At 47.7% G+C, this 25,159-nt stretch overlaps 2 protein-coding genes across 3 annotated transcripts in view; both read left to right on the top strand.

Moving 5' to 3' along the window:
• The first annotated feature begins 3,016 nt into the window (after positions 1-3,016).
• ccdc92 (coiled-coil domain containing 92) lies at positions 3,017-10,739 on the top strand. Its single transcript, XM_076154256.1, has 4 exons — positions 3,017-3,178; positions 6,354-6,550; positions 7,304-7,345; positions 8,822-10,739. The coding sequence occupies exons 2-4, from the start codon at positions 6,415-6,417 to the stop codon at positions 9,631-9,633; spliced, it is 990 nt and encodes a 329-aa protein (XP_076010371.1). The 5' UTR covers positions 3,017-3,178; positions 6,354-6,414; the 3' UTR covers positions 9,634-10,739.
• Positions 10,740-11,844: 1,105 nt separating this feature from the next.
• dtx1 (deltex 1, E3 ubiquitin ligase) overlaps positions 11,845-25,159 on the top strand; it is a 37,478-nt gene continuing 24,163 nt past the window's right edge. The window contains exons 1-2 of one of the 2 annotated variants that reach the window (XM_076154019.1): positions 11,845-13,431; positions 13,888-14,544. In XM_076154019.1, the coding sequence (XP_076010134.1) occupies positions 14,286-14,544 (259 nt within the window). In that variant the 5' untranslated portion in view covers positions 11,845-13,431; positions 13,888-14,285. The remainder of the gene's footprint in view (positions 13,432-13,887; positions 14,545-25,159) is intronic. The other variant, XM_076154018.1, reaches the window with a different exon arrangement.

The following is a 25,159-nucleotide window of genomic DNA, read 5'->3' as shown; positions in this document are numbered from 1 at the left end:
AAAGTCTGCCGTTAGTGCTCCATTAACCGCCAGTAATTAAAGTGTCACTTTAAATGGCACACGGTGCACTGCTCCCCTCCCCCCCTCCTCCCCCCCCACTTCACCACTCTTCCCCCCCCCACCCAACCCCCGGGCTGTAAAAATGGCGAAGAAGAAAATCCTTGTATAGAAATTGTGCTTTCCTGCAGTCTACCCTCATTAACGGAATAAAGCCAGAGTGGTTTGGCGGCGGTGGTGGCGGCAGCGAAATGATTCCATAGCAGGGCTTTCCATGTGGGCCCTATGTAACACGCCGGCCATAATTTCCTCTCCCTGTTCGCCTATGTTTTGTCAGCTCGTAAATTTGCTCTGAATTAATTGGAAGATACAGAACTGTGTCAGAGAGTGAATTCTGTTGAAATGACCTTTACAGCGCTCATTTCACACATTCAGACCTCCTTATTTTAAAGGACTCTCGCACTCCCTGTGTTTTCCAGATGCTACTGGCGTCTGCACCATAAGGCTCCGTTGAAACACTTAGACTTTCCATCCCACACGTGCACATGCAGAGCAAACGCAAACACAAAAGTCTCTGTGTCCGTTCAGCAGCTGACAGAGCAAAGACCCAAACATCTGGCTCAAACATGAGGAGTGCGTGGGTCTGTGTGTGTGTGTGTGTGTGTGTGTGTATGTGTGCATGTGTTTGACTTCAGGATTAGTATCAAAACCTTTTCCGATGCAGAATAATTCCAAATAGTCCAATTGTGTTTAAGCATTTGCTCAGTATTAAACATTGGAGACGTTTACAGTTGAGTTGAGTTAAGGCCACCACACAGCCACCGACTCACTTTGAAGTTTGCACATAAATGACACATTCAGCTCGGCAGTCCGGTGATTATGACTTTCTCTGGACAGACAAACAAGACAAGGCTCTGGAAAATCGACTCAGGTTTTCGGAGTTTTAAAGCCGCTTTGCCTCGCCAACCTCAATATAATAACTGTAAAACTATTACAACCTGAGAAGTGTTGGTGTTGGCAGCTCTCACAGCGGTGGCAGTAAAACGTATAAGCCACGATGTCATACGATATTTGTACTTCGATGTATTTGACAATGATCTGGCTATTCAGCAACTAGTAAACAGCTACTCACATTCAAGGACCATATACGTTTGTGTTTGACCCTCGTTGGCTGAGGCCCAAAAAGCTGAATAGTTCACTCTTTTGACTTTCCCAGTAGGGTAACTTATGGTATTTTGGGCTCATATCCATCCCCATCACCATCCAGACGCATTACTTGGAACATTTCTGGCGCACGGCTGAATTTAGCAGTGTTTCAAAGAATGTATTACCTCGCTTTCTTCATCAATTAACCTGATATCAATGCACAATGACGCAGTACCGTGTAAATCAGACCCGTTTATGAGGGCCTGTCAGCTTGTTAAAGGAAATCCCACTGTGGATGCCTCAGGTGGAGAGACGCTTTGGTCAGCTTGTGGGGAGGCCATTGCTCAGCTGGATCTCACCCAGCACCGGATAGGCCGCAGGCAAAAAGCCAAAAGAACACCAGCTGTAAACTGGTAAACACCACAGGAGAGGAGACCAAAGTCCAGCCTGCATGTGTTATTTAGTTAGTTTCTCGCCGCACGTTGAGCAATTTTACTACCTGTTATGATATATGGGGAACTCAAGCAAGTCTATAAGTAAAACAAATCACGAGGAAGGCAGCCTTCAGTGTAGGGGAATCATTTTTCACCTCACTTATGCAGGGTCAAGGATAACTTACCTTCCCCTCAGCTCGTCGGTCGGTCGCTGGGACGTGTGCCAGAAACACTAAAAATAAAGAAATGAGAAGAATTTAATCCCTATCACAAACATGCCAAAGCCAGGGAGAGATTAAAGGCCGCTTCCAAAAAATAACATTTCTCAGGGGTGGACAATAATCCCATTTATTCCAGGAGATATTTTCTTTTTTCATACAAGATTGAGACTTGGGTCGGGAGTGAAAATTAATTCTTCTGTTTTTGGTTGGTGTCGTTTTACGCAGTAGCTGTGCCACTGAGGAATTTCTCTTGCCAGATATAATTTAAGGTAGGTCAGTATGAAAAGGATAGTGTTTTTAGAGTTTTCATGCCTCAGATTAGGCAACTCAGAGGCAAGAGTACCTTTTTCATTTGGGAGAAGATTGGAGAAACTGTGGGGAAGGTTTTACTGTTAATGAATACAGAAAAGTTGAGGAGAACAAATGGAGAAGGATGTGGAGGATCAAATTTGGCAAACACTGCAGAATGTGTGAAATGTAATGTGACACATAACAATTTCACCTTTCACACATAGAAGTATTTTTTTTTATAAAAGTTCATCAGTAAGGGAACACGTTTATGGAAACCCTTAAGTATGACAATACCCTTAAGTAATACAATCTGTGTGTGTGTGTGTGTGTGTGTGTGTGTGTGTGTGTGTGTGTGTGTGTGTGTGTGTGTGTAGGTGTAGGTGTGTGTACGTATGTATGTGTGAATAAGATCATGTCAGCTGTTGTACGGCCCCAGAAGCGCAACATTGCCCCCTGCTGTCCACTATCAAATCTTCGTCTACTGTTTTACTACTTTCATTCAACTTTATTTCTTTTAAAGACATATAATGAACATTAAACCCCGACATTTGTTTATAAGCAACAATAATAAACTAATCTATATCAAAGGCTAGTATATCTATCTAGTATGCATGTTCAGGTTCTGTCGCTAGATGGCAAAAGTGCATCGCTAATAAATGAGTGACAGAGTCTGTTGCTATGGTGAAGACGCTGCTTATGACCCGGGATCTGGATTCCAGCGCTTCCTTGATTAAAAACTTAATATTTTTTTTATTATGCTAAGGTTGGATTAATACATGTGGCGGCTTTGTGGGCCATTTAGCTACCACGGTTCATAATCGATGTAGTGTTTAAAATAAAACCATAATTGAATGTCCTAATTGTTTCCCCGGATCTCCCATGATGCATCGCTTTATTTTGTCTAGTAGCTCAGGGAGATGAGTGGAAACTGACACAGCCGCACTCCGCTCCCATCGAGCCCAGAGAAGCCCTGACAGCATCACCGACATGCCCGGCAGGCCGGAGCGCTCCTAGTCGGTGTGGCTGCTCTGTCCATCGACCTTTTTACCACCGTTTCTAACCTGTTGGACGGCTGTGTGTTTGGAGAAGGTGAGCCCCCTGCGTGGTAAGGTGCCGCTGTAGCGCGCTAGCTGCTCGGCTACAGGCCCCTGAACGCACCCCCATGTATGGTAGATTCCCATTCAGAATTCAGTCCGTAAAATGTGCACCTTTAGCTCTACCCGGAATATCTCCACAACGACTAAATGCTGGTAAATGAGACACAATTATTTGGATAGTTGAGAAGCAACCTTCTAATTCGGCATCACGCTAAAAGCATTTCAATCTAATTTAAATGCTTATTTTAAGATCGACACTTGTGCTGTTGCCTCTTCGGCTGGAAATCGTTCCATCCCTTCGCGTCAAAAGATGCGATCTGTTCTAAATTGAGCGCTTCCGGATGGGTAACACGTATGCCGAATTCAACCGAACGCTTATCCAATACCGATGTCTATAACGATTGTTATTTTTCTTTTTAAATAAACATGTTGTAGTAAACGTAGATTTAAAGCGGAGTTTGGTGTGACGTTTTTCCTAATATAACAGAATGGCACCAGCTAGCTTGAATCGGACAGCTCCTCCCTCAGCAGAAACGCATCGATTACATACAAGGGCAGCAGCCTTTGATGGCCAAATCACCGACGGCATTTCCGACATGAAACAACAACAACAACAAGGATTCTATCGGTGTTTCTAAGTCGTTAACGAGATAGAGCAGCGCTCTCCAGGAAGTTGTTTATATCCACGGACGTCTGGTGTAAAATGATTAAGGAGGTCGTGTCCTAAGTGATTTCTCTATCAGTAGGTTGCCAGTAATTATTTTGTGTTTATAAACGAACCTCCGCTCGCAGATTTCCATGAATTCCCAGAAATGATTGAATATGAAATGTGGCGTTTGGGTGCTGTCCGCAATGCAGGTGCTGAAATTGAAAGTGCCTTGGAGAGTCAAGCGTCCCTGCCGACAAACAGCTCTCATATTCTGCTGTAACTGCACGGATCTGTGTGGAATGTTTGCATGGCTCATTCACAAACACACAAACGGCTTTTATTTCATATGTTTAGATATTTAACTTCCTCAAGATGAAAAGAGGGAAGATGAATTGTTGCACTTGGAAGGATTTATGCCTCCTAACTAGCAGCAACAAATGTAGCGAAAAGCTGTTGTTCACATTCTTAGATCCAAAGATGAATTGTGTGCATATGAAGCAGCTTCATTACATCGTAAATCCGTCTTGTTGTGGTTGAAGATGCTCGCCAGCCTGTCATGCTGCTGCAGTTCATTTATTATTGATGTTCTGAGTGAGGAAATGATGGTTTGTGTACTGGGTAAAGAAAGCAGAGGAGAGCATTGGAAGATTGCAGATTGATGCACCATCCTGCTCTGATGGCAAGTTTGAAGAATGGCACATAGTTGCTGCCACCCTGGCTCGTAAACCTCCTGCATTGAAAAACCCTGTGTTGGTCTCTTTTAAGTGCAGTAGAATCGTTCTGTCCTCAGTCATTACTTGTGTATAAGTGTCACCTGTACTATGGCTTTGGCTGCATCGACGGTGAAGTTGGCTGCAGTTGTGTCTTTGAAAATGGAAAGCTATAGAAGCTATTCTTGGAAAGGGGCTGGGATGAGAGATATGCTTGCAGCGCAGGGTTTACTGGAAGGACTCCAGATTAGTCATCAATAATAGATTATCTCATCAGCCTGTATGACACAACCACTGGGCTATAGTTGTGATGCACCACCAGTCCTTTTCCTCTGTAAACAATACAAATAATTAACTGAAGCATCTGCTCCTTCTGGAAACGTGTCTTGTAAGGTGTCACTGGATCCATAATTCATGCTGGTGAGCGGATTATGTAAGAGTGAGAGGCTACGGGGTTTGTTATTGAAGCAGCAAGGCGTCATCTGCACTCAGGAGGAGTGGTAAAGGGATCAGTGTGTGTGTCTCTGCCCGCTAAAGTTGTCTGGGGGGTGTGTGTGGGTAGTCTGCAGCTGAGTGCTGGTCGCTCTCGCTCTCTCTCTCTCTCTCTCTCTCTCTGCTCAGCTCTGGATCACGAGGGAAAGGGTGGGGTGAGTGGGACGGGCGAGACGGATGAGGAGCCGACCAGCTGGAGACCGGCTGCCTCCATGCCACACCCAGTGGCTCTGTGCTGGAAATCAATGGCTCTGACTTTTGATTCATTTTCCATCCCTTTAAAATCTAGGAGGCTCTCAAAGTGCACATGCATACCTCTGCCAGGGCCGAGTGCTCCTCCAATAACGGCTCCATATCGCCTTGATGAACCTGAACAGGTTATCGATGAGGCAAAGGTATCAGTTTTTGCCACCCGACTCAAAATTGTTGAAGGAGATGCGAAACAGTTTGAGGAAAAAATAGAAATGGTAGAAAATGTGTTGAAGCAAAAATGGGCGTGGCTTACGTGGATAGATGCGCCTCGACCCAAAACAAGCCAGCAGAACAGAATGTAGCTGTGACTTACGCATCAAACTTTATCAGCCAAAACACAAAAGCGGTGATGAAACAGAGGAGCTAACAAGGCCGCTTCCAGCAGGCCGACTGGCTCTCCCTCTTCTTCTGCTCTAAGCTACCAAAACGCAGCAATGCAGGAGTTTTAATAGCCCTCTGAATATTGCCATAAAAGCACATTGCACACTGTAGACATCCATAGGTTAGGTTGGCCTGTGAAGTGTGTGTGTGTGTGTATTGTGTCCGTGACGGTCCAGCCTCAGATTGTAAATAAGTGATTTATCAGGAGTGAGCTTGTTTACTTCCCTTCAGCCTGTCAGTGCTGTTGTCTCAACACGTAGCCTGGGCCCCGGCCTGTGTAATGATGATAACCTAACACACCTGTACGCATACTGATCAGTCTGCAGCTTCACTTCCTCTCCTCTCTGTACGTCTTCTATCGCCACAAGCAGCTAGATGAGACTGTGGAGTCTTGACGGGTCGTCTGAGGTGCCAGAGGCTGTGTAGCGGGCCGAGCTGATGGCGTTATGATCGCTTCAATCTGTCATCTAACTTGATTCCTCTTGGCCACTTTCACATTGCAGCCACAGGAAACTAGGATCACATCCAAAAACCCAGATGTTTACGAGCAGAAGGGTGCGACTCAACCTCGCTCTGCCAAAGAGTTTACAGTCTCTCTCTCTCTCTCTCTTTCTCTCTCTCTCCCTCCCTCTCTCCTCTCTTGTCCTCTCTCTCTCTGTCTTTCCCCTCTCTGTCATCTGGAGGCCGCCAAGCCGTCGCCCGTGCCTGCGTGTGTGTGTGTGTGCCCGCGTCCGTCTGTGAGCCATGGCGTCGGCAAACGTTACGCTGGAAAATCAGCTGCACAGCGCGCAGAAGAACCTGCTCTTCCTCCAGCAGGACCACGCCAGCACGCTGAAGGGGCTGCATGCTGAGATCCGCAGGCTGCAGCAACAATGCACAGGTGAGCGCAACTCAAACAACGACTAAAACTAAATCTACTGAGAAATAGATTCTGCTTCTATGGATTTACGTCTGAACCTGGTCACTGACATAAGAGTTGAGTTTTGTCTGCAGCATTCTTGGAGATGTTTGACGTTTACTCGCCAGGTCTGTGGGCCTTTGAATGGAACCTGATGGACCTGCTGTAACGCCAACAGAACACCAAACAGTATCTTCATGTAGAGAGGCAGACTTAAAGATCCATTCTACTGACTACACATCTGGAAAGTGTGCAAGAATCTGTTTGTGACTGAGTTCAGACATAAACAGCCTGAAAATCATGAAGCTTCTGACTTTATTGGAAGCCTGCAACCCGTAACGGTGACGGGCGCCTCACTGAGCGTGGAACATGATGACTTACGAGAAAAGCAGCGAAGCACGAGTGACTCACGGCCTCGCTGCCGGGCCGACGCAAGAAAGCAGAACCAGAATCAATACTTCCCAGTATCAGTAATATGTACAGTAACGTCTCTGCCATAGAGAGAAGGATGCTCAGAGAGAGGAAGGTGCCATCTCTGCTGTCCCTGCTTCACCTGCTGCTAAAGACCTCTGATAATCTGCTTTAATGGAATCAAGCCTTTGTGCCTGCCAGCAAACCACTGTGTGTGTGTGTGTGTGTGTGTGTGTTTGTGTGTGTGTGTCGTGCTGCTTGATATCTGACCTATAGCGCCTCGTATTTGACACTTGACCCTCTCTCCTCCTTTTCTTTTCACAGACCTGACATACGAGCTGGTCATGAGGAGCTCTGATCCCTCGGGTAAGCCTGCATCACGCCGCACGCCGCCCACCTCCGCCCGCCGCTCCGTCCACACTCATTAGCTCCTAACGCCATTAATCCAGCGGCAGAAATTTAATTACCCGTTCGCAAGTGCTCCAATCTAATTCCGTCTCGAGCGCGATCCCTCCCTCTCTCCCTCACTCTCATCTGCGACTCCATCATGACATCACCGTTGCGCTGGCTGCTGTTATAAGGCGAGAGGAGCAATCATTCATGCAGTGTAATTTCATTAACGCCCTATAAGCCGTTATAGTGGCGCTAATGAGCTCAGACACGCCTCGGCTGCTTCGACACATGTTTTTTATGTTCCCTCCTGCTTTGATAAGGATATTTACACACTCCACAGCTCAGAATAGGCTTTGTCTCCTCTTACACCAGTGCTTAAATGTTTATAGTCTCCAACTCTTAAAGTCGTCAGGGCGGTGAATCAGTGTTTTCTGCGGAAAGAGAGGCGTCGGTGCGGCGCTCTGACTGTATCCGGGTAACACAGCGCTGCCCAGGAAGCATTACAGGCTTCTCCCCCCCCCAGCCCCCTCGCCGCTCACGAGGAAAGTCATCGTCTCAGCGTCCTCTGCCCTTTGCCGACTCGCCCCTCCCCCGTGTTTCCATGGCTGTGACATGGAGACACAACACTGGTCTCTATTGTCTGTGCAGGGGGCTAAAGTACAGTCAGGAAGGCCACATACCAACACCAGAGGCTAGAAAGAGGAGAGGCACATGTTGAAGTGACCGTCCTCTATGTCACTCAACAGGAAGTGTGTCAGCAGGGTCACACCGGGCTTTAGCCGGCTAACGTGTCTCTCACGGGTCTGAGCCGCGGCGTCAGGGCCTCCAGTGAGACGCACTGTCAGGTTAGTGTGGCACGACGAGGAGATCGCACTGCAGGAAATGAGATTATGTGTCAGCGCACTAATGCACAGCCTGCTTAATGCAGCAGGGCGCAGCTGCTCCAACGTCTCCCACTGCCTTCAACACACGGGACAGACGACGTCCCTCTGTGAGAGGGAGGAGACCGGCTGCACTTATTAATGCAGCTCTCCTGTTCTCCATGTTAGTCAGGGGTGTGTGTGGGAGGTGGTTGTATAGGCTGTAAGTGGGTGGGGCAGCATTAAACAGGCAGAGACGAAGGTCAGAGCAGCGTCCTCACTGTCTTCAGAGCTGTAACATGAGCCAGCAGCTCTCTGCTCGCTGCAGAGGATCAAACTGTCTGCACCTCACTCACTAATGCTCGCTGTGGTTTTATAAGGTGTGTGTGTGTGTGTGTGTGTGTGTGTGTGTGTGTGTGTGTGTGTGTGTGTGTGTGTGTGTGTGTGTGTGTGTGTGTGTGTGTGTGTGTGTGTGTGTGTGTGTGTGTGTGTGTGTGTGTGTGTGTGTGTGTGTGTGTGTGTGTGTGTGTGTGTGTGTGTGTGTGTGTGTGTACACATGTGTCTTATCTGCTCCTTGTGGTGTCTGCAGACAGCAGTGAGGTTCGCTGTAAGGAGCTGCAGAGCCGGTGTGAGGAGCTGGAGGTTCAGCTGAAGAAGAAGGGGGACGAGAACAAAGAGATGCTGAGGGACCTGGAACAGAAGAACGCCATGATCTCTGTTCTGGAAAACACCATCAAGGAGAGGGAGAAGAAGTACCTGGAGGAGCTGAAGATGAAGAGCCACAAGCTGGCCGTGTTGACGGGGGAGCTGGAGCAGAGAGGAAGCACCATCGCCTACCTCACAGCGCAGCTCCACACCACCAAGAAGAAGCTGCTGGCCGGCAGCTCGTCCGAGGGAAGTCCCAACGTCAGCCCCGTCGCCTCCTTCAAGCCCTCGCCTCCGCCCAGCAAGGACAGGCAGCCTGAGACCCCCCGCCGCCGCATGAAGAAGAGCCTCTCCCAGCCGCTGCACCCGGAGATGACAGAGGTGTACCGGCTCAGCCCGGACGGCAGGCGCCTTGTTCTGCGGGAGACCGTGGACGCCATGCCAGACCCAACGCCGTTCCTACAGGCGGGCAGAGAGTCTCCCGACCCGCAGGTGATGCGAGAGCGACCCTCTGTCATCCCTCCCATCGCCTCCGACCGCTCCCCCGCCCCTCCCCTCCTCGGTGCCTTGGCCAGCCCTCGCCACAGTCCGGCCCGGGACCGCCAGCACAGGGCCCATGTGGGCGTGGCTCACCGCATCCCGCTTGGCGTCCCTCCGCTGGCGCCGCCTCACGCCGAGCTGGAGACGCTGGCGGTGGACCAGGTGGCCGCGGAGAAGGTGGTGCGGAAGCGCACGGGAGCTGACAGGACAGTTTAACCCCTTCAGCGCTGAATGGCACACGCAGACGCACACACACAGATCAAACACACGCATACGCTGCAAGAGCAGGAGGAGCCTGGTCCACTGTGTAGCCTGCTTTTTATGCAACACAGCTATTTAAAAAGATTTCAATATGAAGTCAGTTTGTTAATGATCCGTTTTGTTAATGTGCAGTAGGAATGGACTACTGAAGCATGCCAAATGTTTCTGTTCTCAACCCAACGGAGAGCTTCTTCTTCTTCTACACTTTGAGTCTCTTTTGCTTAGACTGTCACTTCTTCTCCTTTCTGTCTTACGTGGTGCAAAATGCAAACTATCAGCCAAATATCTGCATCAGTGCCTGCTCTACTGGTTCTATCGTACACACACACACACACACACACACACACACGCTGCGTAGTGTAGTTATGGCTAATCATGAACTCTACATATCTGTCTGCTGCTCCATCTGCTCAGCAACAGAATGAGCAGAACAACAAGCTAAATATCAAAGTATCCGCGCTACGTAGGTTAGAATTTAAACTATTAAACTTATACTCTCCAAATGTCTTTCATCTCCTTGTGATATCAATATAACTTTGTTCCTGTAGCTACGAGCTGCCCAGCCGGCAGCCGCGGTTTGTTCTCAAGGTCAACCAGCTGTAATTTCTCGCCTCACTTTTGCTGACCGGCTCAAACGGCACTGGCGTGTGTGTTTGAAATGCAGTAGGAAATGGTGGCGAACAGGGCAAACAAGCCTGCGTGAGTGAGTGGGAGTGTGTGTGTGTGTGTGTGTGAGAGAGAGAGTGAGTGTGTGTGTGTGTGTGTGTGAGGGGAGCGTTTACGAGGCTCAGCGGAGGCCACTGAGAGAACAAAGCTTTGATTTAATCAGTATCTGCTGATGATGAGGGCATTTTTTGAAAAGTCATAGACTTTGTGATATTATTAACTGTTCTTTATAAAATTGCCTGTACATTTGTAATTAATTCTTTTATTAATTTATTGTTTAATATAGAACACAGGAACACCTCAGATATTAAGAAAATGAATAAACACCACAAACATGAACTGTAATCACTTATTATGCTGCTTTTCACAGTAACATTACTTTGTCCTACTTTGTCCTGAAGTATAGAAAACAACACAATAAAGCTATGCTTTTTTGGGAAAATGTGTCTTGTGTTGTGATGAACATGAAACATGACACTTTAAGGCGTGTGTGTTTTGTCATTTTCTTGTCCTTTTATTCTGTTTTTAGGAGGCAACAACAAAACCAGGTGAGTAACAGTCGTGTTAAGGTTCAGAAACATTCCTCCTGTTAATATGCTTTGGAACAGTGTTAGTCATATATAGCATATACTATTTATACTGTATACTCTATCACTTGGTGACATCATTACATCTACAAACATCCATTAAGGTTTGTAATAAAAAAAAAGAATTGGCAACTGTAAACTGTAAAACTGTAAAATTTCAGGGTGGAAGTTTATGTCCAAGTCATGTGACCTCTGCAGATAAACATCATACAGGCCCTGGTTTGTCAGTAGTTGCATGTGTGCAAAGTATTTTATACTAGACGAACCAAATATTGTGAACCAGTGACACATTTAACTAGATGAGCTGTTCAACTGCACTCAACAGTTGTGATGTGGAGAGAGATCAGTCACCATTCAGACATACACTGTTGATCAGTGATCTTCTCCCAGAATCCCTTTTTAATAACATAATATAATGTTCAACATCAGGCAATTGTTCGCACAATGATAAAATGACACAATAGTTTAAAACAAACATTCACAAATATTTTTTAATCTCCTACTGAATTAACAGCCTGTATCAACAAAAATGCGCGAAGTTCAATCAGATGACCACAAGGGGGCGACCTCGGATTGCATTTGTTGGGCCCATGTGAGCGTCAAGCCAAAACAGAGAAAATAACCACAAAAAAAAGCCACAATAACTCAACAAAATGACTTCAAATGCAGTCAAGTTTTTTACATTTATTTTGCGAAGCCTTAAATACATTATTTCTCAAATTGTACTGACAGAAAATCATAGATTTTTGATCATTATAAATAATAAATAAAATTAGATAAATAAATAATTAACTTGCGAGCATAAAAATAAAACTTATATAATTTAGGTCTTATGGGATTTTCACCTATAAAATCTGAATAATTTGAAAATAAAATAACATTTTTTTAAATAACTATATGAGCGTGAAAGCAGTTTAAAGGCACAAAACATATTTGACACATTGACCCTTTTGCATATTTTGACTTGACTGGTTCTCATACCGGAAAGTGTGTGTGATATAGATTTAGTCCAATACCATTCATTCTGCTCTCCTCCAACAATAATCTGTTTCATGGCAAGATAATATGTGTATTCAGTTTTACTAATATCTGTTACATTTTTGATCTATGAGCAAGAAGGCATCGTTGCTTTTGCTTCTTGTCAAATAAAAGGAAACACAGCAATCTCTTCAAGCAAACAAACAACGGATATGGTTTGAAATCAATTTCCAGACATAATAACAATAACAACAACGACTGTAGCACAAGCGGTGCCACAACTAAATCATTCAACACTGCGTTGAACCCTTGATGTTTGTCTTCTGGAGGTGATGGATGGAACCTCGTCTCCTTTTCACTCCAGCGACGCAACATCCTTAGGATTTTTTCTGCATCAAGTTAGTCGGAGTTTCGCAAAACAGTACAGCCGGAAGTTCGGAGATTTCACCTTCAACATAAAAGTAAACCGTGCACATAGTCCCTAAGGGTATTTGAAATTTCGGATGCGAAATTGCAAAGCTGATGTATTTACGAGGTCCCCTGTCAGTGGGAGCTGTGAATACGGCATTCCAGTTCGGTTTAAGCTGCAAGGTTATTGGCAAACGCAGGTTTGTGCTTAATAAGGGAAAATCAAGAGATATCTGGTTCGAAAATTGTGGGAAAGTGGTCTCCAATCAAATGCAGTCGCCATAGTTGGTTGATTGGTGAGTACACGTTGCAGTAACTTAATTCTTTCCAGCCTCCCCTTATTGACATTTTTATTTTCAAGTCTTTTTCCAGTGCATTGAGTTCAGTGATCATGGCTAGCAGCTACCGTGACCTCACGTGTGTGTCACTATTTGTCAAACTTTTCTCGTAAACCCCTGTAACCAAGCCCAGAACTTATCAATCAAGCTTTTTGAAGCACACGTAGAAACCTTCAAACAGTTCAGAATTACTTGACCTGTAAATTACCACAGAACAAGTACTTCTGGTTCTTCTATCATGTTCTATTTATGCGTGAACGGCAGTTTGCCAAATACGTTTTATTGTGAAGGAAATAAAAGGATGTAGCTTTGTTTTACTTTGCGCTCTTGACGCATAGGGTAATTTTCACGGGTAACCATACAGGTGCGTCTGGACATTTGTGCGTAATTTGGCCCAGCTAGGAAATGCGTGTTTACTATGTGGATGCGTGACGTTTGGCGTTTCCGGAGACAAAATGCGGGTTTACAGCAGAAACACAAACTAGAAGAGTCCGACTCACTTTAACGCAACGGACCAACAACCGAGATTCGTGGGACTAAATCCACGGCGGCTCTTTTCCCTGCAGTAACACTGTGTTTGTCAGATGATCGGCGGCGCCTGTGAAAGAAGCTTTTATTCCTGAGAACCGACAAGTCAATGATGTGATTGTTCAGCCGCATTTCGGGATTCCCTCGTTTATTATTTTCTGATTTTTTAAATGTGATTTTTCGGCCGGAGCCTGAGACATGGAGCCGTGTACCTGACAGATGTGTGGCACCACAACCGCAGCCTACAGGTCTGTAACGGCTGCGACCAATACAAATGACGTTCGACATAAGCGACGAGTGTTTGTAGATGAGGGGAAAAACGAGAAATCTGTCTTTTACTTTCACCGCAGCTGGAATGTTTGCATGCGAATGTTAGGATTCCTTGTTGTGTCTGTTCTAGCTCACTGCTCTCTGATGGGAATCATCTTATTTTGCAGCTAATAGAGCTTTAAGGCTTCTCTTCTTGTATTTGTAATCACATCACATTTGGTATCCAAACAGCGTAGAACCCAGAGGTGCAGGACAGCAGAGATCAGTGTGTGCTGCTTTTGTGTTGTTTTTTCGTTTGAGTCAACCTACTTGACTTTCATGGGACAGAACGCAGCATTAATGCCTCTGTGTGTGTGTGTGTGTGTGTGTGTGTGTGTGTGTGTGTGTGTGTGTGTGTGTGTGTGTGTGTGTGTTTTCTCCTTGTTTTTGTTCAGAGAGTGTATCCTGTACCTGCTGCTAACCTGCTGCAGTTCGCTTTGGAGGTCTGAATCTGCCACGGCTGCAAATCTCATCATCACCACCACCACCATCATCATCATCATCATCACCACCACCCGCCACCTGAGTCACGTCGAGGCACCGGTGGGCCGTGGCTGCTTTTTGGCAGAGCCGAGAGCCAGCAGCAGCAGTCAGGAAGATGAAGATGACTCCGGCACAGCTGCTGGCCTGAGGCTGCATTGGTAAAGGAGGAAGGCCCGAGCTCGTCGCTGATTCAAGCTTTGGTGTTTCTGCGTTGATGGAGAAGTTCCAGTGTGTCAGCTGACTGACTTTGCAGCCGCGGTGTGGTGTCGGACGCAGCCAGCAGCTGAGCCGCAGGCAGCCACAGAGGGAGATGGCCCGTCCGGGATCAGGGGTTCTGGTGCCGGTCAACGGGCTGGGATACCCCCCTCAGAACCTGGCCCGGGTGGTGGTGTGGGAGTGGCTGAACGAGCACGGGCGCTGGAGGCCCTACAGCGCCGCCGTATGCCACCATATTGAGAACGTACTGAAGGGAGACGCCCGGGGAACCGTGGTCCTGGGGCAGGTGGACGCTCAGCTGGCTCCTTACGTCATCGACCTGCAGTCCATGCACCAGTTTCGACAGGACACAGGTGGGAGAAAACAATTTCCCATAATACATCTGCGCACACCAAAACACACGCAGAGGCTAATTAGTACACTCGTGAATACACTCATGCATACATGATGTGGATGTTTACACAGCAGTTAACATGTCTGAGATGTGTGAGGAAGGAATCTGGTCATCTCTCTCTCTCCCCTCAGATGATGAGATGATGATGATGATGTCACATGATGATGTCACATGTGACTTGCGGTCTTTTCCTTTGCTACACAACCGTTATATAACTTCCATAGGGAATAAGTGAGACAATATCCGTGTCCTGGTGTAGATGAGCCACAAGTTGAGCGGCAGCGAGGCGTCGACTCGCTACAACAGGAGCCAGAGTGCAGCAAGAATTTAATTATTCAGCAGCGACTTCATGTAGCTGCTGGAATGCCGTGACCTTGCCAAAGGTCGCCGTGTTCAGGGGGCCGCGCATTCATCCAGCATGTGAGCGCCGCGGCTCATGATGGGATCACTTCTGCCTCTGCGTTGTTATGTTTAGGAAGTTTCTCCCTCTATAGGATGGAGACAGAAATTCTATCAGACATTGAATATTGAACAGATTCTCTGGAATCTCCACCAGTTCAAAAATTCAATCTGTGATCTAAACGTAAACAGGAGCTCCACCAATCAAAACACACAACTGGAAGCTGCTTTGACTCACTGGTGCTTCGATTCACGGTAGCAAACCAAACGTTTTCCGAGGCTGTATAAGGCTCAGTTATGTTGCTCTGAAACACAACAACACAAGAAGCTCAGAGGAACGTTACACACACACACACATTTACATGGTGAGAAAAAACATAGAGTCAGACTGCAACTCCAGGAAATGATGATTTTTAGGCGTTTGTCTGAGTGGATCAAGTTTCAATCGTCCGCACATGTAAACACGGCGCTCTTTGGGTTCTCCAGTTAAGGAGTGAAACCGGCTTTGATCGTTTCCCACTGATCAGATGTTAAGATCTCCTCCACAGCCAGACACGTTACAGATTCAACTCAGCCAATCTGCTCTCTCTCTCTCTCTCTCTGTCTCTCTCTCCCTCTCTCTCTCTCTCACTTCCATCTTTTGTAAACACGACCAGATGGCTTTTTGCTTTAACGCCACCAAAGCTCGGCGCCGTCTCGTCTTGTCGTCTGCGTTTCTTCTTCTCTGCGCGGTCGCACCTTCCGAGATGCGGGGGAGGGTGCAGACATCTGCTGGGGGGGGGGCGAATCTCCTTCCTTCGCCCGCACCGCTCTTCCATCCCGCCGTCCCAGCTCACAAACGGAGCCACTGATTGACCCTCTCATCTGCTCACAGAGGAGGCGAAGGATCAATAATTCAACTTCCCGAGGTCGCAACCAAACGCAAGGGGAGATGACGCGGTTTTGTTTAACGGCCCGTTAACGGGAATCGGTTTCACGCGTAACAAGTGCAGAGTGAGCAGAGGAGGAGTTTGGTTCCACTGCTGAAGGGCCTCAGAGCAACACTGGGATGCAACAACGGCCCACTTATGTGGACAGTGAACGCATCATCACCAGGGATCACTTGACATTCATGCGGCGCAGTAATCACTAACACACTTTGTTGAAGTTTTCCTCGACAAATGCTTGATTGATAAGTTCTGAGCCCTCATTTTCGCTGTACTCTCTATCCGACAGGAAGTGTGACACGAGGGATTCACGCTTCTTGTACGTGTTGTTTTGAGAGGACACCTTGGGGAGCCAATGCAGGTCAGTCAGGGGACCCTGAGCCACAATCAGGGCTGCCGCGGTTTGATCTGAGACGTGTTTACCCACCGCGCTTTGATCAGAAGTGCAAAAACGCTTCGTCCCATGAAGTCCACACAGAAACAGAAGAGTGAAAGTTAACGTTGACGTGTTCTTACATCCTCAGGCAACAGCAGCAACTTGTTTTCCCTCTTTGGCCAGATAACAAAACATTAAACACGCACAAGAAGCTCCAACTTAAGATTCCCTTTACTGTTTACTTCCTGACATATGTACAGTAATCACTTAGTTCAGGTTTTGGTTGGCGTTGGTGTCACAGCTCAGCCTTTGTTTGCTCAGTTCCAGTTGGCTCCTGTGAGGCCCGCGGGCGGCCGTGATGTCGCTGCGCCTGCTTGTTTTTAAAGCGGATTGCGATGCAGCGCTACCAAAGTGTTTGCAGAGCGTTTGGTTTGCTGCAGACTCTCGCTGTGTTCCAGCCCCGCGGCCCTCTGGGGAAAGCCCATTTTGTCTTGGAGTCGCTGTTCGTGTCCTCTGAGGCTGTTTGAAACACACTTTCTGCCGCACTTGGTGTGTGTGTGTGTGTGTGTGTGTGTGTGTGTGTGTGTGTGTGTGTGTGTGTGTGTGTGTGTGTGTGTGTGTGTGTGTGTGTGTGTGTGTGTGTGTGTGTGTGTGTGTGTGTGTGTGTGTGTGTGTGTGTGTGTGTGTGTGTGTGTGTGTGTGTGTGTGTGTGTGTGTGTGTGTGCTCCTGCGTGCTCCTGCAGCCTCTGTGGGGAGCACCCTGTCCTCCTGTGGGTTTGGGTGGAGCTCCTCTGGGTGGGAACCACGCAGAGTTACTCTCACTAATGAGACGGCAGCCCTACTTTAAGTCAGCGGCGCCCTCTAATCAGCATATCGTGACGACAGCACACACTCACACACACACGATACACACTGTGCACTGTGACCGTTCTCTGTGGAAAGCTGCCCAGACACATGTGTGTTTGTTCTAAACCCGGGCTGTAGAGTTCATCTGAACACAACTGCTGGCGCAGAACTGTTAGAGTGTGTGTGTGTGTGTGTGTGTGTGTGTGTGTGTGTGTGTGTGAGGGAGAGTAAAGGCTTGGAGGCAGATATACGGCGTGGATGAATATCTAGTGGAAGGCAGGGGGAGGTTTGGCTCTTGGCCAAGGAGGATCGATCCGTCCTCCTCCCCAGAGGAGTGTTTGATCCTCTAAACACTGCTGTGGACTGATCCCTTTTCACTACGCCGGCCCCCCCACCACACCAACGCTCTGGCTCATCGACCAGCTCCATCACACGCCAACATTTGTGGTCTGCCTGATGGATTTCACGCCGCAGCCGCCGCCTCTCGCTTTATGACTTTAAGGGTTGGCGGTGTGCGTGAATGAAACGGAGGATCGGCCTGGGAGCCAAAGGTTTGTTTCCACAGCTCATCCAAAGACGAGTGTGTGGACATGTTCAGTCTGAAATACGACCGTAAACCTTCACCTGTAAATGTAACGTAGTGTCACAGGGCTAATACCGCTACAGAAGCAGAGAGTCTCTGTCCTCAGCCATGTTCACCACCCGTGTGTGTGTGTGTGTGTGTGTGTGTGTGTGTGTGTGTGTGTGTGTGTGTGTGTGTGTGTGTGTGTGTGTGTGTGTGTGTGTGTGTGTGTGTGTGTGTGTGTGTGTGTGTGTGTGTGTGTGTGTGTGTGTGTGTGTGTACCCGAGGCTCTCTCGGATTCACCAACGTTCCTTTAAGCTCACAGGTTTCACCTCTAAAAAGCGGTGTGTTGTGCTGTGTTTGCATCTGCGTTTGTTTCCGCTGTTGCGTCTGTTGTCACGGTTGCCAGGGCGCTGTGACTGCTCCGTTGCGTCTGCGTGCGAGAGCTGAGATAACCCCTATCAGAGCGACGGTGTGTTTGTTCTGGTCACACAGTTCGTGAGAACCTCCTCTGCTCTGGCTCGCGAAAGCCACTGTGACTAATTACGGGACGAGAGAGGCCAGAAGACGAAGAGGAGACGACCACGACACGACCTCACGTCTGCTCAGTGTACGAGCTGACAAACAAGAAGCTGTGGTTGTGGTCTGGATTCTGCCTTAAAACCTGTGTGTGTGTGTGTGTGTGTGTGTGTGTGTGTGTGTGTGTGTGTGTGTGTGTGTGTGTGTGTGTGTGTGTGTGTGTGTGTGTGTGTGTGTGTGTGTGTGTGTGTGTGTGTGTGTGTGTGTGTGTGTGTGTGTTGGGGGAGGGCTGTGTGATGCGTAACTTTGGTGTGTGTGTGTGTAGTAAGCGTGCGTGGGAACGGCTGTGGTGGTCTGTGGGAGGAAGCTGCAAAAAAGGATTCCTGACATCTACGTGCGAAAGGTCGAGTGCAGCACGTTTCTGCTCCGACTGTGAAGCCCTACAAGCTTCAGAAGAAGAAGAAGAAGAAGAAGAATGAAAAGGCTCCAAACAACAAAAGCCTAGCTGTAACTCTCTCTCTCTCTGTCTGTGTGTGTGTGTGTGTGTGTGTGTGTGTCAGTTGGATATTCAGCAGTAGCAGTTGAAAGAAATTGGACTGGCTGTTCAGTCTTTGTGTCCAATCATCTAAGTGGCTCCTCCAGTTCAGTCGGATCGGTTGATCAGTGAAGGTTTCTCCTCCTGAGCGCCGTCACACCTGGTGTCAGCTGACTGGTTAGCTCACACAATCACACCTCTCTCACACACACAGATCGCAGAATATTGGCGAAACAGTCGGTGTGTGGATTCGGCGCGCTCAAGTCACCCGTTGTCATTGAACGCAGCTTTTTTTCTCTCGGCATCTTGCTGATCCATCAGATCGATTTAGACGCTAAATGATGTCATCCGTGAGATGGCGACGGAAACAGATTTTGCGATGTAGTTGGTTACGTTTCTATGTTTTGTTTCTGGAGTTTAATCTTAGAAAAAGAAGGTGGCACACAAGATGGCAGATGGCACTCAAGTCGAGATGAGACATCAAGCAAGACTCTTCTTCGTTGTGTTAAATGGCGCCGCCTACTGGACAGCAGTGAGGCCTGCGAGCTCGTAACACTCATGACATCAGTTTGTGGAGCCGCTGCCAATTTGCATTAGATTTCTGTCGACTTTTTACAGATTTGTCTGTGGGAACCGGGGAAGCTTTTGTGTGATTCCCCGTGAATAATATAAAGTATAAACGCGTGAGACGAGGTCGTGGCGTGATGGCTGCGTCGGCCCGGTGCACAAAGTGGCTGCGTTCCAGCGAGGAGCATCGGGGCGTGCAGCCTCTGGCAGCGTGAGTCGCTCCGGCTCTCAGCACGTCTCCCTGTGACTTCTAATCCAGTGAGTCACCACTTTTAACTTCCAGAGTGGATATCTCACTTTACCATCGGGGGGAAAGCGGCTTTAAACCTTCGCTCTCTCTTTCTCTGTCGCTCGCTCGCTCGCTCGCTGCACCGCTTGCTTATCAGGGCCGGGCTGGGAGGTCAGATCAGAGGATGTCTTCTGTCTCCGCTCATCAGACCAACGCTGGAGACGTAACGACGCGAACCCTGACCTCCAGCCGCTCGTGTTGATTGACAGACTCTTACTGAAACTAATCCCCTCGATGAGTTTACACGCACGACTAACGGACGGCAAACAGCTTCGGGAAACAGAAACTTGAGAGAGAAACGTAGCCCCTCCTCATGTTCACACCTCGTCATCATCGGCGTATAAATGTCTCTCTCGGTCAATGTGGTGGCAAATATTACGCAGCTCATTATGACTCGCATGCTTGTTTCAATCAAGAGCTCTAGAGTGTGTGTGCGTGCGTTTGTGGTGGCAGGTGTGTGTGACATCGTGAGTGGAATCTCAATTCCCCCCCTGTGGTCTCACACTCACTTGATTTACAGGTGAAAGTGTCTCTGTCACAGCAGAGCAGTTGCTTTGTTTGATTAACGACGTGGATGCAGATGTTGCGCTCAAACCGTCGCCTCTCCTCCAGTCGGCGCTCAGCGGCACGGCGCTACACAAACCAGATGTTGACCCGACGTCACGCTGGAAAGGGACAGAGTTCCTGTCTTTGATCTGCATTTGCGGTCTAACATTTACATGAAAGCGCCATCTTGAAGAGACCGGAGCCGCACTGACGCAACTCGGGGCTGCCAGCGGTTTAATGGAGGACTTTTTGTTGTGGCCTCAGCGTTTTCACTCAGTTCACTCAGAATGCGGCTGAAACTGGGATGTCTTTCTTAAAGATGTCTCACTAGTGACTCCTGTTATGACAGAAACATAAGCCCACAAACAGGGAACACACAGTGCAACTTAACACATGTGCTCATCTTAAGTGAACACACAACACACACACACACACACACTTTGAGCCTCATTACCACACACTCTCCCAGCTTCACCATAATTCCCATTTTCCTGGCAGCTCTGGGTTAAAGCTTGTGGCTTTGCAATGAAAAGTGACTTTACTCTTAATGTTGCTCATCGTTGTGTCTTGAATCGGCTGATCAACTTGAAGATCTGGTTCGGCACCTCTCTCTGTCTCTCTCTCTCTCTCTCTCTCTCTCTCTGCCCCCCTGTATATCCTGCCTCTTGCTGTGCCCCTGGTTTAGCGTCCTGCAGTAGCTGCTGAGGTGAATAATCTTAGTTGGGCCCCTGCAGCCTGTGCTGCTGCTGCTGCTGCACGTCCAGCATCTCACACATTCACTTTCCAGACATTTCATTATTAATGACAGCCGCCGTGCTCTCCTAGGATTTATGTTGCCGCTGCCTCAAGGTGAATTTTCATCAGACTTAAATGGCACTTGCCTCTATGCTGTTCTGTCCCTCGCATGGACGCGTTTCAGTCAGAGACACATTAGTCAGTATGAAAGGGGATGAAAATCACTCCCAACGTTCCCCTCCTGGTGCAGCAGCTTCTTCTGCAGGGCAGGTACTTCATTAGTTTGCCTGAACCGATGAGTGATGAATGCTTTTTTTTCATTTGCAAAACTTGCTCAACAAGACGACGAGTGTCAAAGACATTGAATTTCAAAGTTGACCCTCATTTGTTCCAGAGTAATTAAGCCTTCCAGAAAATGATTAATGCTTTATTCATGATGGTAGTGTATAAATTATGTACATTTCTTCCGGCTATTTGAGCCTCTGGAACCTCGGTCGTCCCTCTGATATCACAGCGTAAACATTTCTGTGTGTGTGTGTGTGTGTGTGTGTGTGTGTGTGTGTGTGTGTGTGTGTGTGTGTGTGTGTGTGTGTGTGTGTGTGTGTGTGTGTGTGTGTGTGTGTGTGTGTGTGTGTGTGTGTGTGTGTGTGTGTGTGTGTGTGTGTGTGTGTGTGATATACAGTGTGAACGCGTTAGAGTTCAACCACAGAACGCAGCTTCCCACGACTTTATTCACATTTCTGCAGCTTTCTGTTCCTCTTTTTTTCTTTAATGGATTGAAACTGAGGAAGCGAAGACTTGAGGATTGAGAAGTGGACTTGTGAAACCAGGTTCCGCGCGGGCCGCAGCTGTACCTGTGTGCCGGGGAAGCCCTGAGGACCTGCGTTTCTCGCTTTAGGCTCCATAAAGGCTCTCAGAGCTCCAACAGCCACTCTGCAATGAGGGCGTGACCCTGATTTCCTCTCATTTTCGAGAAATTTAGCCTTGAGAAGCATGTCGGCGCTTTTAATAGACTGCAGAGGCCAACTTCAGCTCGGCGAATTTGCCTCGTAAAAATATATGCCGGTTGAAACAACGGAGCCGTTTGAAATGAGTGGAATAGATGGACGTTTGTTAACTTGGTCACACTTTTGATTTAACAGGGAAAAGATCTGAGCCCATGAATAACAACTCCCCACAAAGGAGACTTCACTCACTTTTAAAGCAAAGTTGTGTGTGTGTGTGTGTGTGAGAGACCTCTATAACACTCTGCCCATTTCCACGTCGACACGGGCCAAGCGGCACGGCGGCACTCTACTTTCATGTATCCAGACGTTTCCTGTGATGAGACCCGATGGTGTCTGAAGGCAGCATGTCGCTCTTCGTCTCCGTGAGTCACAGCTCACCTGTAATTGTCTGCTGGAACATTGTGATGTAATTTAACGCTCCGACGCCATTCGTTAGAATAGTGCTGTCCTTGGTGTGGATCCTCTGGAGTGTAATTATTTCTGTTTATCGCTGCCAAAAAAAAATTACCCTTAAGAAGATTGTGCCTCATCCGCTCCACACCAGGCGCCGCAGTAGCCAGACTGAGACGCCACAAAGTCACTTCACTACAGACAGAAGTTGACAATTGCGAGCGAATCATGACAGAATCTTTGGTCAGTCTGACACGTCCACGGGCGGCCAATTAAACACACTGCTCCAGCACCGTGTCTGCCACAAAACTCCACAGAAATGTCAGCAATCCACGAGCGAATCCCATAAATTGACTCTGCACATCTGTCGTGAGACAATAGGAATCCCACAGATAGACACACACACACACAGCGCTAAGAGTGACACACCATGAACTTTACAGGATGGCTATTAATTACAAGGTGTGTAGGAGCCGGAAACACCAAAGGAAAACTCAGTGCAATACAATTTCTGGTGATTTTAATGCAGTTGTGTGACCTTGAGTCTCCCTACGTGATGCTGTGAATGCTGCCAGGAACCAAGTGTGAGAGTGATGTCGCAGACCTGGAGACTGGTGTGTGTGTGTGTGTGTGTGTGTGTGTGTGTGTGTGTGTGTGTGTGTGTGTGTGTGTGTGTGTGTGTGTGTGTGTGTGTGTGTGTGTGTGTGTGCGCGCAGTAATGATGTGTACCTCTAGAATAACACACTGTGCTTTGGCCCATAAGGTGAGACTTTGTATTCACACACACACACACCTCAGTGGATGTGTCTTGTCTTGTAGTCCTGTGTGTGTTATGTACGGTGGCAGAGGTCAAATGACAAAAATCAAAGAATTACACAAGCTCTCCTCCAAAGTCTGCACAGACACGACGCAACCGCCGCGCACACACACACACACTGCAACGATGCACAGTGTTTACCCACAGAAGGGAAGAAGTGAAGGGATTTCACACTCGGATCGACTCGTTTGGCTCTGGTGAACATCTTTTGCAGCGTAAATAAAAACTAAAGCGGCATAAATGAAATTGTAAAACGTAAGCACGACATCATCCTAAAGCTCTCTGCTAAGCTGCACGTGTGGGAGCCGAGCCGTCACATGTCCCAGCCTCCTCCTTGGTCACCTCACAACAAACAAGTCTGGACACGATTTGTGAAAACTAGATAATTGATTTGATTTCATTTCCCATGTGAAAACCTACATTTAGAAATATCCCATACTAATCTAATATCTAAGACTAAAGACCCTGTGCTAATCTGTATCTGTGTACTTTCACATATGGGAGCTGGTGTTCCATCATTGTGTGTCTTCATATGTCGTCCCTCAGTGTTTGCTCGGTGCTGCGCTCGGTGCTGGCCCGGTGCCAGCTGTCAGGGAAAGCTGAGGAGTTTGGGTGTTATGCTGAAATAATGAGCCTCTGTTCCACACGAAGGGATAAGCGGGCAAGAATCCCATCAAATTACTGAATGTCACACTTCAGGGGAAAACGCTGAAGGATAAACAGTCGCCTGCGTCTAAATTGGCCGCCGTTTGTATTCCATGTGTGAAAGTGAGACTCTGCTAACAAGAAACCCACTTTGCCACAACGTGACACTGTTCTTTGGCAGCACTGACCTGTGCATGTGTGTGTGCGTGTGTGCATGCACGTGGTAGCCATGCCTGGAGCTGTGCCTCCACCCTCCACTGACGCGCTAACAAGGCTCCTGCTGGACCCGATGAGGCAGCAGTGGTGTGAGGTGGAAGTGATCAAGGATGAAGCAGACACACACACACACACACACACACACAGACCAGAGTCAGGTGATACTGGATTTTCTTTGTTCCATACTTGTATCAATACTTTTATTAGATTGTTCTTTGCTGAAAATAGCATTTCTGCACACGTGTCTTATCTGCTGAAGCAGCCCTTCGATTGATAAGTTCTGAGTCTACAATGGAAAGCGTAGTTGTTTTCCCACCCTAACCAAACATCCATACATCAGCTAGTGACAGTGGACCGTACTTTGTCACATCAAATGAAAATGCATTGGAACCAGTTATTAAACTATGATGGTTGACTAAAAAGCTTACAAACATTCAAAGCTTTATTTCCGGGTGGTTTTCCAATCCCTTCTACTCAACAGTGCTGCTGGAATTTTATCTCTGTTTCAAAAAGTCCTCAGGTAGTCCAAAAACGTCCTATGCAACACGTTAGGGATGATGTGGATGAGCGAGGGGTCCAGACCAGGAGAGTGGGGTGGGTGCTCAAAGCTGCAATCATGGAGAGCAGCCAGAGAGAACACAAGCACTGCATGCAGCTCACTGAGCCATGGGACTCTCTGGACGCTGTAAATCAAACTTCTTCAACATTTGTTTTCACACCCCCTGCTTTTTTTCCGTATGCATCAGGCTCGGAACTTATCAATCAACCCTTGTTCGCACTGATACTTGCTACATGAGGATATCTGTTGATAAACTGGTGTGATAGGGAATTTGTCCGATAGTACATTTGAGCACATTTGTTGCTTTGTCGTGGAAATACAGGCTCACACACACGCACGCACACACACACACATCTGAGCACGGTGGCGACACTCACACAGTCTGAAGGTTGTTTCAGGGTCTGTTGCTTCATTGCAGTGGAGGATCTGGCAGGTGGACAGGACTAACTTCATTTTCTCTCAATGTTTTTTCTTTTTTTTTCACCTCCGTGCTCCGTCTTTTTTTTTTCTCGCGCTGCAAGTGCAAACTCTGCACAAGTGGCGGGTGAGCAGCGTCCAGCTCCCCGAGGTGGAGCTGAGAGGGGAGTTGGGGAGCGTTGAAGGGGCTGAGGGTGGCTGCAGTGGGAGTTGAGGCTCCTCT

Source organism: Genypterus blacodes, unplaced genomic scaffold (genome assembly GCF_046128005.1).
Source record: "Genypterus blacodes isolate CSIRO-AG114 ecotype Tasmania unplaced genomic scaffold, CSIRO-AGI_Gbla_v1 ptg000061l_1, whole genome shotgun sequence".
Taxonomy (NCBI): Eukaryota; Metazoa; Chordata; class Actinopteri; order Ophidiiformes; family Ophidiidae; genus Genypterus; species Genypterus blacodes.
The sequence above is the reverse complement of the archived record's forward strand: the minus strand, read 5'-3'. Positions and strand labels throughout refer to the sequence as shown.

What these genes read in the sequence shown, in the direction of transcription:
- ccdc92 (XM_076154256.1), top strand. Translation starts at nt 6,415, where the DNA reads ATGGCGTCGGCAAACGTTACGCTGGAAAATCAGCTGCACAGCGCGCAG. An exon ending in GCTGCAGCAACAATGCACAG is followed by an intron (nt 6,551 to 7,303) that starts GTGAGCGCAACT and finishes TTCTTTTCACAG; the next exon opens with ACCTGACATACGAGCTGGTC. An exon ending in GAGGAGCTCTGATCCCTCGG is followed by an intron (nt 7,346 to 8,821) that starts GTAAGCCTGCAT and finishes TGGTGTCTGCAG; the next exon opens with ACAGCAGTGAGGTTCGCTGT.